Consider the following 14,758-nt stretch of genomic DNA (forward strand, 5'->3'; position numbering starts at 1 on the left):
GAATTCAGAAACCCTGAGGGTCACATTCAGAGCTGCCTTGCAAAGTTGCATTTGGTTTTAGTAAAACATCAGATGTTTACTATCAGATAAGTAAACATCAGCTACTGTCCTCAAGTTTACTTCAGTCAATATATACACTGTGGGGCAATAAATCTTGAAGTTCACTTCAAAGCAAATCAATATCGACTTTAATACTTAAGACTAAGTAGACACCAACCCTGAGCACTAAGTTAAAGTGTCAAAAGAAACGAACTCTGCTTCTTTCACTACCAAGAGGAAATGAAGTCATTCTTGATCATATGGCAAATCACAAAGTCATTTGGCAAAGGGCCACAACAGACTCTAAATGACAAGTGCTGGAAAAGGAAAGTCCCATGAATTAGGAAGAAGTTTAATCTGAGTGGCTGTCTCCAATAAGAATGGACTGATGGGTAGGCCGGGCGTGGTGGCTCATGCCTGTAATCCCAGCACTTTGGGAGGCTGAGGCAAGCAGATCACGAGGTCAGAAGTTCGAGACAAGCCTGGCCAATATGGTGAAACCCCGTCTCTACTAAAAATACAAAAATTATGCGGGTGTGGTGGTGTGCGCCTGTAGTCCCAGCTACTCAGGAGACTGAGGCAGAAGAATCACTTGAACCCGGGAGGTGGAGATTGCAGTGAGCCGAGATCATGCCACTGCACTCCAGCCTGGGCGACACAGCAAGATGCTGTCTCAAAAAAAAAAAAAATGGACTGATGGATTTTTCTTAGGTTCTAGTTTTCAATTATAAAGTAAATAGAATGATTTCTTCCAATAAGGAGGCAGTATACACAACTACAAAGGAAATGAAGAAACCTGTATTTTTAGAGTGCAAAAGTACACCATGAATCTCTGAAGGCTGAAAGTGAAAGGCGTCTGACATTGTCTCCATGTTGGGGATGGAACAGAAAGTCATCAACATGGGCCAGGTGTGGGAGGGTGCTGCCAAGGACCAGAACATATGGTGCCTCTACAAAAAGAGGAGGAGCAAGGGAGACAATGGCACAACTATACCATGGAACAGAGAGGAAGTATGATATAAAGTCAGATACTTAAAAGTTTCAATGCTGGACAGGCCACTTATGAGCTGTGAGCCTCAGACTCTTAGGGAAAAGTATGGCCTGTCTCTCAAGGCAGTTGTGAAAATTACATGAGATAGTGTATATACATGTGCCCAGCTCAGTCTGGCATGTAGTAGACACTCAGTAACGTGGGCTGAATAAAATCTAAAGTAACAACTACAGCCCAAGACCAGGAGGGGAGAACATAGCCCAGTAGAATAAGATGGAAAAGCCCAAATAACAACAGATTTTCAAAGTATAATTGAGTCAGAAAACGGTGTTGAAAAATAAAAGGATCTCATGGATGGGAAAGCTCTTAATCTCTTCCAAACCTCTCATTTTGTAGATTAGGAAAGGGAGACCCAGTTCAATTTAGTAACTTGCCTCGGGTCAGAAGGACAGTGAGCCAAGACAGAGCATACATCCCAGACTGCAAACCAGAGTTCTTTCTGCTATGAAAAGCTTCCTTTTGCCCCAGACCAAAGAGAAGCTGGACTCACTTAAGAGGCAGTCGTATTCCCTTAGGAGTAAGAAAATATGACAAAATAGGTTCTGAGGATAAAAGAAGGAAAACCATCCAAAGGCACAAATCTCAAAAGAGGCGCACAAATCTCAAAAGAAGCACTCAAACACCATGAGTGTTCAGGATGTTCAAACCTGAGCCATCACCAAGAGGGAGACAGAGTGCTGTAAACTGGGATAAGCTGGCTAAAAAGGAATATTATACTTATGAGGCATTAAACAATGACATCAATATGGTTAGCTGTGCACTTAAACTGTCTGTACCATATAGGAGGAAGACAAAAGAGAACTGTTAGAGAAACCCAAGAGTAGAAAAGAAGTCAGGACCCAGGGACACAGCTTTTGAAGGGAAAATCATCCCTGTCCTTCTCACCTGAAGATGTGTCAGTGAGGAAGGAAGTGGGGAAGACCCTGCAGGTACTGGACAGCCAGCCCCAAGTTTGAGGTGTCATTTCATCCCAACCTCTTCAAACTGGAGTACAGGACAGCCCAGTGCCTTTTACAGTGCTGGCTCAGATCAGCTGAACTGTGGAGAATTCCTGGTGAGCTGCTTTTTTTCTGAAGCATTCAGACCTATTCCTTGAAGAAATTTGCAGCTGACTCCCAGGATGTTCTGGGAGTTACTGGGCGTGGCACAGATTGCTGTTTCAGTGAAGTTCAGAGTGTCCTGTTTTTCATTTCTTGAGAAATAATAATGTTTTATGCTTACCAAACCAACTGCAGCTCAATACATCAGAATTGGTTCATTTTAGGCTGGGCATGGTGGCTCACGCCTGTAATCCCACAGCTTTGGTAGGCCGAGGTGGGCGGATCACTTGAGGTTAGCAGTTTGAGACCAACCTGGCCAACATGGTGAAACCCTGTCTCTACCAAAAATACAAAAATTAGCAGGGCATAGTGACACATGCCTGTAGTTCCACCTATTCAGGAGGCTGAGGCAGGAGAATCTCTTGAACCTGGGAGGTGGAGGTTGCAGTGAGCCAAGATTGTGCCACTGCGCTCCAGCCTGGGCAACAGAGTGAGGCTCCATCTCAAAAAAGAAAAAAGAATTGGTTCATTCTCTTTTTATTTTGATTGACCTTATATTATACTGCCTTCGGTGTCCAAGGCTCTGGTGGCCTAGCAGTCTCATAGCAGCTGATCAGTGACTAACAGAATTCAATCAGGATCAGGGTGGGGTTGGGATGGTAGGAGGGGGATCAGAGCTCCTGCCAAGGCCTCCTCAGTACTTACCTGTCTTAATACGACTAACCCCCGTGAATCCACGTAGTGTACCATGGAGAAATCCAGGATGATGGTGTGGACACTGGGCAGTAGAGACGCATCTGAGTAAGGGATGAGTGATCTCCTCCCCTGGCTTTCCGCCACATCAGGCAGTCCTGGTGAGCTGTTTCTCGATGAGTTATTAGGAAGCCAAACTTCCTCCACCTCCTCCTGTTGCCCTTGATTTTTCTGAGACACGGACGATACTGTGTATGGCACTTGGTCTTCGGATGCAGTTTGGCTTGCGTTCATGCTCTCAAAATGTGAGCAGTGAATCAGGTTAACGGAGGATGCTTCGGGATCCAGTTTATTTTCAAATCGCTCTGTGTAAAGAATCTGGGATGACAGAGTTAAGGGAGGGCTGTGGTAAGACACCAACAAGGGCCGGAAGGACTTGCAACGATGCTATTTCTTGTCTCTGCCAGCTCATGTCCCTCTCTCATGAAACTTCTCCCGAGAGTAGGTACTGTGCATTTTTTACTTGGATATCTGTCACTTCAAGCTCACAACTGAAGCCACCACAGTCATCTTTCCTCATCTTCACCACCCACGACACCCCCCTCCCAACTTCTGATGTTCATCACTGTCCCAGTGAGCCAGACTTAAAACATCTTTTACTCCTTTTCCTCATGCTTGGGTCCTAGTTAGTCTCCAGTGCCTACTAATACTTTGTGTGAAGTATTTTTTTCCCATCAGTCCCTCGTCTCAGCACCCTCTTCCTTCATCAGTGCAACAGTCTCCTTTCAGACTTCCTTAAGACAAAGAGCACTTGAAGGCTGGGTGCAGTGGCTCATGCCTATAATTCTAGCACTTTGGAAGGTCGAAGCAGGTGGATCCCTTGAGCTCAGCAGTTTGAAACCAGCCTGGGCAACATGGCAAAAACCTATCTCTACAAAAAATACAAAAAAAAAAAAAAAAAAGAATAAAAATAGCTGGGCATGTCAGCAAGCCTGTAGCCCCACCTACTGGGGAGGCTGAGGTGGGAGGATTGCTTGAGCCTGGGAGATGAAGGTTGCAGTGAGCCAAGATTGCACCAGTGCACACTCCAGCCTGGGTGACACAGTGAGACCCTGTCGTGCCCCTCTGCCCCCCCCCCCAAAAAAGCTGGCACACGCCTATTGTCCCAGGTACTCAGGAGGCTGAGGTGAGAGGATCGCTTGAGGCTGGGAGGTTGAGGCTGCAGTGAGCTGTGACCACACCACCACACTCCAGATTGAGCAACAGAGTGAGACCTTATGTCCAAAAAAAAAAAAAAAAAAAAAAAAATTACATGAGCAAGGCTGTCTTTACCACTGCTGTCAACCTCCTAAAGGCCCAGACTGCCTGCTATAGCTTAAGGACAGTACCAAGGACCAGGAACATAATGATGTGCAGGATGCAAATGTGGACTCTGCATTTACAGGAACCAGACTCTACCTGGCAGTGTGCACACGTTCATTAAAGGGATAAGTAAGGCCAGGCATGGTGGCTCACACCTGTAATCCCAGAACTTTGGGAGGCTGAGGTGGGTGGATCATCTGAGGTCAGGAGTTCGAGACCAGCCTGACCAACATGGCGAAATTCCATCTCTACTAAAAATACAAAGTTAGCCAGGTGTGGTGGTGCATGCCTGTAATCCCAGCTACTTAGGAGGCTGAGGCAGGAGAATCACTTGAACCCAGAAGGCAGAAGTTGCAGGGAGTTGAAATTGTGCCATTGCACTCCAGCCTGGGCAATAAGAGCAAAACTCCATCTCAAAAGAAAAAAAAAACAAAAGCTGGGGGTGTGCCTCACGCCTGTAATCCTAGCACTGTGGGAGGCCGAGATGGGCAGATCACCTGAGGTTGGGAGTTCAAGACCAGCCTGACCAACATGGAGAAACCACATCTCTACTAAAAATACAAAATTAGCCAGACAGGGTGGTAAATGCCTGTAATCTCAGCTACTCGGGAGGGTGAGGCAGGAAAATTGCTTGAACCCAGGAAGCAGAGTTTGTGGTGAGCCAAGGTCACACCATCACACTCCAGCCCGGGTAACAAGAGTGAAACTCCATCTCAAAATAAAAAGGATAAGTAAGAATATATATGGACGAGAACTATAAAGCACAAGGAATAATGAGAAGAATTCCTTTGCTAGAGTGGTGTAATTCTGGGTGATGTTTCTATTTTTTTTTAATGTTATTCTAACAATGTTGCTTGTGAAATAAATTTTAAAAATTTAAAGCTAAAAACAATATGAGGTAGTATATATTGTATAGCAGAAAAGAAAAGAAAAGTGGTGCGGATAGATGATAATGCTGCAGTTTGCAGTTCAAAGGAGAGAGCTGTTCCCAAGGCTTGAGGTCACTGGGGCCAGGCATTTGGGGAACAGGCCAGGGTTGGCTCAGTGGCAGGGAGATGCGAGCTCCTCTAGGCAGAGGGAATTCTCTGAGAGCCACCTTTTTTTTTTTTTTTTTTGAGATGGAGTTTCGCTCTTGTCACCCAGGCTGGAGTGCAGTGGCACAGATTCTGGCTCACTGAACTTCCGCCTCCTGGGTTCAAGCGATTCTCCTGCCTCAGCCTCCTGAGTAGCTGGGATTACAGGCATGAGCCACTATGCCGGGCTAATTTTGTATTTTTAGTAGAGACAGGGTTTCACCATGTTGGCCAGGCTAGTTTCGAACTCCTGACCCCAGGTGATCCGCCTGCCTCAGCCTCCCAAAGTTCTGGGATTACGGGCGTAAGCCACTGCGCCTGGCCATCCGAGATCCTTCTTTTCTCTCCTCCATCTACTCTACGTTCTTATCTTTCTTACAATCCCCTCATGTGTTATCTGCCTGACCTTACTTCCCAGGCTAAGCCTCTATCCTAAGAGCCCCATGTTTATTTCTACCTTGGTGTCTTTGTCGAAGCCTGTCCATGGACTGGGAATCCTCTTTTTTCCTACCCAACATCAATCCAAAATTCTTTCATAAATTTCCCAGCACAGGCTGATGCTACCACAAAGTTTTTCTGACTTTTGAGCTCATGCCAATCTCCCCTTACTTGACGTCTTAAGAGCTGTTAGAATCTAGCTGGGCGTGGTGGCTCACGCCTGTAATCCCAGCACTTTGGGAGGCTAAGGCAGGTGGATCACCTGAGGTCTTGAGTTCGAGACCAGCCTGACCAATATGGTGAAACCTCGATCTCTACTAAAAATACAAAATTAGCCAGGCATGGTGGCGTGTACCTGTAATCCCAGCTACTTGGGGCTGTTAGAATCTAAACATACAATTTAAAAGACAGCTATATGCTATATTGCATGATTCACTATGCTATTTTGTCAATCTTAAGATATACCACTATTATGAAAGAAAAAAACAAGCCAGGTGTGGTGCTCACCCCTGTAATCCCAGCACTTTGGGAGACTGAGGCAGGTGGATTGCCTGAGGTCAGGAGTTCGAGACTAGCCTGGCCAACATGGTGAAACCCCTTCTCAGTAGCTCAGTAGAACCTATGCTCCATTAGAAAGTATGGGAACAAGAGTGGATGCTCAGGGTTTTGCAAGCACCTGCATGGCGGGTGGAGGCATTTGTGTGTGTGTGTTGCGGGGCAGGATGTAAATCTTTGTGTATAGAGAGAACTGCCCCTCCAGAGTGAGTGCTGTAGACTAGGTGATTGCCGAAAGACCCAAAAGCTAGAAATGAGCAATCCTGCTCTGGGGGAAGGGACTACTTAGATCAAGTCCGGTTTGGAAATAATGAACACTTTGTAATTCTCGTCAGTGAAAGTAACCTCCAAATGCTGTAAAATTCCAATCTGAAATAGCAGCCTGTGCTCATCCTCCCCGCTCCTTTCCCCCATCTCCCATCATCATTTTCTTGGCCACAGGAAGACATCAGGAGACCCTGGCAGATCCTTGAGAAGCCCAGCAACCTTGACCTTGCCCTAGTTGGAATCAGAAAACAATCTTTAAGTCACTTATTTTCAGAAATCTAAAGCTTGGCCGCTGAGAGCCAGGGAGATAGGTGCAACTACAGAATTACAGTCTCAACAGGCAAACTGTTCTCTGGTCACTGTTCAACCAGTAGAAGTCAGAACACTTCCCACCTACTTTCTTGTGAAAACCTGAACCTCAAGGGGGAATCTTGTGCCTTTTTTTTTTCAGTCAAGCCTCCAAGGTGAGAGGAACCTTGTATCTTAATTTCTGAATTCTTCATGGTCCATCTAAAAGTCAAAATCCCCTAGAGGTTTTGATTTTTTTTTTTTTAAGAAATGACTAGTGTACTTGTTTATAAAATATGGACAAAAACATAGGAAAGAAAAGGCATTTCTAACCCTGGGCAGCGGCTCCAGATCATCACAGTTGCAGAAACACCTGCAAATCTTTCCTCCTTGTAGACTGGTGTCACTTGAATTAAACAAGCTGAAAATTTCTTCTTCTTTAAGAGGCACCTTTACCATATCAACCTGAAAGACGTGAGAGGTCTCATCCAGAGGGACAATGGTGGAACAGAAGGTGAAAGAGTGGGAGAGAGATGCCAGTGGCGGGGAGTGGGCAGGTTGAGAAAGGCGGGCAGGAGGGCAGATACCTCTTTTAACAGCTTATGCTTTAGGTAGTAAACATTTACAAATGTAATTGAGCTGCAGCACTGGAAGATTTTCACCCCAGGAATGGTGATGATCTGCAAGACAAAATGTGAAGTTGAGGGAAATTTCTCAGTTATTTTATGGAATAAGAATAATATATCCTTAGAAGCTCCTAGAGAGTCGGTATTCTTCTTTTTAATTTTTTTATTTTTTTTGAGACAGAGTCTCACTCTGTCGCCCAGGCTGGAGTGCAATGGCGCGATCTTGGCTCACTGCAACCTCCACCTCTCGGGTTCAAGCAGTTCTCCTGCCTCAGCCTCTTGAGTAGCTGGGATTACAGGCACCTGCAATCACGCCCTGCTAATTTTTGTATTTTTAGTAGATACGGGGTTTCACCATGTTGGCCACGCTGGTCTCAAATGCCTGGCCTCCCAAAGTGCTGGAATTACAGGTGTGAGCCAACACACCCGGCCTGTATTCTTCTTTATTAGAGACAAGAACTAGAAAATTATTTCCTCCCATTTTCACCCTCTGCTTTTCCTGCTGTCTTCTTTCTCCCTTCATTTCCTTTTTCTTGGCCAAACTCTCCTTAAAGTACATTTACAAATGATCTTTAACTGGCTGCAATACTATAAGAATTTAGCTACTTAAGAACCCGTCTTGGCTGGGCGTGTTAAGTCATGCCTGTAATCCTAGCACTCTAGAAGGCTGAGGCAAGCAGATTGCCTGAGCTCAGGAGTCCAAGCCTGGGCAACATGGTGAAACCCTGTCTCTACTAAAATACAAAAAATTAGCCGGGTATGATGGGGCGCGCCTGTAATCCCAGCTACTGGGGAGGCCGAGGCAGGAGAATTGCTTGAACCTGGCAGGTGGAGGTTGCAGTAAGCCAAGATCGAGCCACTGCACTGCACTGTCCAGCTTGGGTGACAGAGCAAGACTCTGTCTCCAAAAAAAAAAAATAAAAACAAAGAACCCATCTCTACCACTGTACATCACATCCCCCTCCTTTGTAAATGTGTATCTGCAGTGCAGGAAACAATGGCAAGGGATTTTGTAGAAAAACTAAGCATGAGGTGGGGCCCACCCTATCCCTTAGGCAGAGAAATGGGACCCATTTGGATTCTTACCTCCCGATAATCATTGATGCTTCTATAAATGTTGGTGTTAGGGATTTGACCCAGGAGAAGAATCTTAGCTCTGAAAGGAAATGCACTTGCCTTTAGGTCAGAGTTGGCTTACCTTGCCTTGTTAACCTCCTATTACCTGAGACAAAGTACCTGTGTGAACGAACAGTGGTGATGAAGAAAGCAGAAACTACCGAGATAATTAGTCCAATGTCCAGTCCCAGGAAAATTGAAGATGAGAATGTCATCATCCAAAGAGCCTTATGGAAAAGGGAATGAGGGGAAAATGATCATGAAAACAAGTTCAACTGAGAAAATGATCAGTCCTGTTTCTCAACTCTCCTTCACCCTCTCCCTTACTACACCTGGGCTTTAGAGAAATATTCCATAGCCACATGGACTGGTGCCATGACAAACAATGGGGCCCTCCAGGATGCCTAGCAATTCTTTTATGCATCCCTGGTCGCCTCTGTCTTCAAATCTCTCTCAAAACTTCAATTTCCTCATGTGCAAAATAGTAATAATGTCTACCTTATAGGCTTTGTTGAGATTAGGAATACCATTTGCAAAGCCAACTAGAATACTCACCAAATGGTAGTTGCTATTTTAAGACGTATAAGAGTTGTTGCAAATCTTTACCATCCTTTTCAGGCCCCTACCCCAGCACCTTCTCCATTACTTCATCTTCACAGAAGAAAAGTCGGCTGAAATTCCTTAAATATATATTTTCCTCACCACCTGCCACTTGTCAGTGTCTATACTCAATGTTTCCTCATTCTCTTCCGTCCCTTTGGAAGTGTTATGCCTCCTCCTGGAATAGAAACTATCTGTGCAGTGGACCCATCCCCTCTTAGCTCCTCAGGGATCTGGCTCCAAAAGTCATCCCCTTTCATATTTCTTTGCCTCTCCTGGGTCCTCCTCTCATCATATTCTATCCTCCACCTTTTATTTCTTGCTGTTTCCCCTTTCTGACCTCCGGTTTTGTGCTCCAGAGAGGAGTGTGCTCCAGCAGTTATTCTGCCTGACAAGACAACACCTTCCCTTATTGGGATTGGAGACTCCTATCCTGAAATGTATTTACATTAACTGGATTAAAAGTCATTCAAGGCTGGGTGCAGTGGCTCACGCCTGTAATCCCAGCACTTTGGGAGGCTGAGGCACGTGGATCACAAGGTTAGGAGTTTGAGACCAGCCTGGTCAATATGGTGAAACCCTGTCTCTACTAAAAATACAAAAATTAGCCGGGCATGGTGGTGGGCTCCTGCAGTCCCAGCTACTCGGGAGGCTGAGGCAGGAGAATCACTTGAACCCGGGAGGCAGAGGTTGCAGTGGGCTGAGATCACACCACTGCACTCCAGCCTGGGCAACAGAGTGAGACTCCATCTCAAAAAAAAAAAAAAGTTATCCAAATATGCGATGAACGACAAACCCTTTTTGCTAGATTTGGATGTAGCCGTAGCCACTTAATCCTTTTCATTTAATTTTGCATAGTTGGAATGAGGTCTTCATGTTTTCATGTACCAACAACCTTGACTCTCCTTTTTAAAGCAAAACTGGAGTACTAGGCATCAAAGAGTTGTTTGTGTTCTTTAGGTCCATGGCAGATCTCTTTTGTTTGTTCTTTCTCCCTCTCTCCAACCTCCCTCTGCCCTCCCCTTCCTCAGCCAGGGCATCTACACTCACACAGTCATATTGGTTCTGCCTCCACAGGCTGGGTAGGTTAGAAATGGTTTCAAGGTAGGGAATGACGTTGCTCAGAATAATACCAGCCAGCACAGCCTGTGGGGAAAAGATAAATCCTGGTTCATTTTCCCTTTGGAGTGTAAAACTCACAAATCCCCACCAAGGAATCACAAAAAGTTAGCCTTGCCACTTTGAGACATTTTGCATTGATATTTTATATGAATACCATGTCTATGTTCCAACTCATTGTCCAATCAAATAAATTTTCTCTACGTTTCTCTTTTCTCTTCCTTTCTGAGGCAGGGTCTCGCTCTTGCCCAGGCTGGAGTACAGTGGCGTGCTATCATAGCTCATTGCAGCCTTGAACTCCTGGGCTCAAGACGTCCTCCCCACTCAGCCTCCCAAGTAGCTGGGACTACGTGCCATCACTCACGGCTAATTTTGTCTCTACATTTTTCTTTGCTCTCCTCCTTAATTTGCCAAAAACACAAGGCAAGGTCAGGCCAACGTCAAGGCCTGACTGATTCAGCCAGGAAAGCTGACAATAGCCCCTTTTAGATTCAGGTAGTTCATTACTCACATAGACAGTGAGAGGAAGAGTAACTTGAGGAAAGTGAAAATCACCTCCTTACCATTGAACAGGCCCCGGAGACAAAAACTTCTTATCTGAGCAATTTAAAAGGGAGCAAAGACCACCTGATGACCATCTGACAGGCCATCCGGAGGCAAAACCCCTTATCTAGGAATTTAGAAGTAAACAAACTTCCCTAATATCTCAAATTGGCATGTGATTCCAGGCCTCTTTCAACTTTTATAAGTAACAAAATTTTCTATACATCTCTGGAATGCTGTGCTGAAACTCGTTTTACAACCCTAAGCTCCCGCCTTAAGGTCTATGAATGCTCCTAAGGAAAACCCACCATAGCGCACTCAGTCCTCTTGCTGAGGCGCCTCACTGCATCCTTTCGCAGTGTTCTTCCCTTCTAATAAACTTTCCTTTTTCAAACCTATACTATTGTCAGTAAATTCTTTTTCCCAACCCGCAAGTCGACCACTCACAGGTGCCAGGGCTCTGACATCTCGCCAGGCATAGCTAAAGGTTATAGTCATCTATCCCCTTCTGCTTCTGTTACTTTTGGTGTGTGGAACAAGACCCGTGGGAGCTGGTGCCTTTGGCTACTTGGCCTTGCCTTGTCTGGTTTGCTTGACATATCTGTTACCTACCTTATCTAGAAACCATTCTCAGATGGGATGATAAATTAAGAGAACTTACACTCACAGAAACTCTAAAACAATTCCAACTGGGCTTTTCTTCATGTTGAATCATAATATACTGTAATGATTTACTAATGAAATACCATTTTGTTTATCAAATTAAATGAGCAAATTTAAAATACTGATAGCCAAGTGTGGTGGCTCATGCCTGTAATCCCAGCACTTTGTGACGCTGAGGCAGGAGGATCACTTGAGCCCAGGAGTTCGAGACCAGCCTGGGTGACATAGTGAGACACCATCTCTACAAAAAAAATAAAATTAGCCAGGTGTGGTGGCATGCGACTACAGTCCCAGCTACTCAGGAGACTGAGGTAGGAGGATCACTTAAGCCTGGGAGATGGAGGCTGCAGTGAGGTGTGATCGTGCCACTGCACTCCAGCCCAGTGAAAGAGCAAGACCCTGTCTCAAAAAAATAAAATAATTGATATTACCCTTTATACATGGTTGTTGAAATAGGGCGGTGCCCTTTTAGAAAATCACTTGACAGTATATCCAGAAATGCTGATATGTTTTCACACAAAAACTTTTTTTTACTTTCAGAAATTTATCCTAAATCTTGGCCAGACGCAGTGGCTCATGTCTGTAATCCCAGAACTTTGGGAGGCTGAGGCAGCCAGATCTCTTGAAGCCAGGAGTTCCAGACCAATTTAGCCAATGTGGCAAAAACCTGTCTCTACTACAAATACAAAAACTAGCCGGGCATGGTGGTACATGCCTGTATTCTTAGCTACTCGGGAGGCTGAGGCATGAGAATCGCTTGAACCTGGGAGGCAGAGGTTACAGTGAGCCAAGATCACACCACTGTACTCCAGACTGGGTGACAGAGTGAGACTCTGTCTCAAAAAAAAAAAAAAAATCTTAAATCTAGAAAACTGTAGATGTGCCAGGCATGGTGGATCACGCCTGTAATCCCAGCACTTTGGGAAGCTGAGGTTAGTGGATCATTTGAGGTCAGGAGTTCGAGACCAGCCTGGCCAACATAGTGAAACCTCGTCTCTACTAAAAATACAAAAATTAGCCAGGCAGTAGTGGCGTGCACCTGTAATCCCAGCTACTCAGGAGGCTGAGGTGGGAGAACTCCTTGAGCCTGGGAGGCAGAGGTTGCAGTGAGCCGAGATTGGGCCACTGCTCTCCAGTCTGGGCAAGAGAGTGAGACCCTGTCTCAAAAAAAAAAAAAAAAAAAAAAAGGTAGACATACAAAATTACTCATTGTTATTTATAACAAAAATGTAGACAACCTAATTTTCCAAAAATGTCAAATGTTATAGAATGAAGTTTCATGCTATATATTAAATAACAAGAATATAAAATTGTACAGTTAGGTTACAACTATGCAAAGTGATATCCATTTATAGAAAATAATATTGGTTGGATAGATGCCAAAATGTGAATCGTTTTTTATTTGTGATGGTGAATGACATTTTTATCTATTTTGCATTTTCTAAAGTTTTGAAAATGAGCATGTTTACTTTTATAATGGAAAGAAAGTTTCCTAAATATGAGAAAATGAAGATTTATACGCACAAGGATATAAAAATCGTTCAGGGCTTCAAAGTAGAATTTAACCTACTTTTAAGAAGCATTTTTGCTCACACCTGGCTGGGCGTGGTGGCTCACACCTGTAATCCCAGCACTTTGGGAGGCTGAGGCAGGTGGAATCACCTGAGGTTGGGGGTTCGAGACCAGCCTGACCAACATGGAGAAACCCCGTCTCTACTAAAAATACAAAAAAGTTAGCTGGGTGTGGTGACGCATGCCTGTAATCCCAGCTACTCGGGAGGCTGAGGCAGGAGAATCGCTTGAACCTGGGAGGCGGAGGTTGCCATGAGCCGAGATTGCGCCATTGCACTCCAGCCTGGGCAACAAGAGCGAAACTCCATCTCAAAAAAAAAAAAAAAAGAAAGAAAGAAAGAAAGAAAGAAACATTTTTGCTCACACCTGTAATCCCAGCACTTTGGGAAGCTGAGGTGGGCGGATCACCTGAGGTCAGGGGTTCAAGACCAGCCTGGCCAACATGGCGAAACCCCGTCTCTACTAAAAATGCAAAAATTAGCCAGGCGTGGTGGCAGGTGCCTGTAGTCCCAGCTACTCAGGAGGCTGAGGCAGGAAAATTGCTTGAACCTGGGAGGCAGAGGTTGAAGTGAGCTGAGCTGAGCTGAGCTGAGGTCATGCCACTGCACTCCAGCCTGGGCAACAGAGGGAGACTCCCATTTCAAAAAAAAAAAAAAAAGATTTTCTTGTGGTCATGAAATTCCTGTATTGGTTTAATTTCTTAGCCCTTTCCTAGCTGTCCTCTCCTCCATATTCTCTGCCTGAGAATTAGAACTAATCTTACCATGAGGAATGGCTGAGTCCACGCTTACTCTGGCTTTCTGAGGGTACCCAGTGACCCGTTAGACACAACAGGTCAGTAGAGGAGCGAAAAGCAAAGATGAAGTTGGCAGAAATTACTTCTTTCCCACCATACCATCTTTTCCACTATGCTATCTTCTTCCCAGTCAAGAATTTCCAAACTTCCTTCAATTTGAAGAAATACGGTGGGAAGGAAAATAAACTCAACCTCATAGGGTTTTTGAAAGGTTTTTGACTTGAGGCAGGGAGTATGGAGAGGAAACAAATCTTTTCATAAAACAATATGCAACAACATTTTTATCCTTCTAAATATTAAGGTGAAACATGCTCATGTTGTAAAAACAAGTTAAACTCATACATAATTTCCATTATCCCAGAGATAACCACTGGTATGTTCTACATTTTTCTTCCACACAAAATTGGAATAATATCGAATATATTATTTTATATCATGTTTTTCAAAATTTGTGTTGGTCCTCTTGTAACTAGTTGAGATCCTAGCCTGAATGCTCTACTAGGGACTCTAACAAGGGTTTTGCAGCTATTCACAGTTTTTCAAGAAAGGAAGAAGTCATTTATAGCTTAGTACTCATAGAACCTTATTGTTATAGTAATTCATCTATTCCATTGATCTTATTATAATCACAACTGCTCACTCAGAAACATGCTAACTAGATGCTATAAAATTAATGTGATATAATATGGCTAGCCAAAAGCAAGGGCTGTTCTGTCCCCAACATGTTTATAATAAAGGAGTCCCAACTTTTATCACTACCCGTCAGTGAACTCTGATAATTTTTGTTCTTTTGGAATTTTAAAATTCTGCTTCATTTAGTTGTAAAGAAAAAATATCCATGTCCAAAGTAAATCAGTGAGTGGCCCTCCTAAAATAGATTCCAATAGTGATAGCAACAAAGGTGCTGTAGAAACTGA

At 44.3% G+C, this 14,758-nt stretch overlaps 1 protein-coding gene across 2 annotated transcripts in view; it reads right to left on the minus strand.

Moving 5' to 3' along the window:
* The window catches only part of SLC26A8 (solute carrier family 26 member 8), an 81,205-nt gene that overhangs the window by 8,761 nt on the left and 57,686 nt on the right, over window positions 1–14,758 (minus strand). For both annotated transcript variants that reach the window (XM_009451129.5, XM_009451131.5), the window contains exons 12-17: window positions 10,199–10,294; window positions 8,669–8,775; window positions 8,519–8,588; window positions 7,394–7,486; window positions 7,140–7,271; window positions 2,836–3,201 (exon numbers count right to left, since the gene is read on the minus strand). In XM_009451129.5, the coding sequence (XP_009449404.4) occupies window positions 2,836–3,201; window positions 7,140–7,271; window positions 7,394–7,486; window positions 8,519–8,588; window positions 8,669–8,775; window positions 10,199–10,294 (864 nt within the window). The remainder of the gene's footprint in view (window positions 1–2,835; window positions 3,202–7,139; window positions 7,272–7,393; window positions 7,487–8,518; window positions 8,589–8,668; window positions 8,776–10,198; window positions 10,295–14,758) is intronic.

This window comes from Pan troglodytes, chromosome 5 (genome assembly GCF_028858775.2).
Source record: "Pan troglodytes isolate AG18354 chromosome 5, NHGRI_mPanTro3-v2.0_pri, whole genome shotgun sequence".
Classification (NCBI taxonomy): domain Eukaryota; kingdom Metazoa; phylum Chordata; class Mammalia; order Primates; family Hominidae; genus Pan; species Pan troglodytes.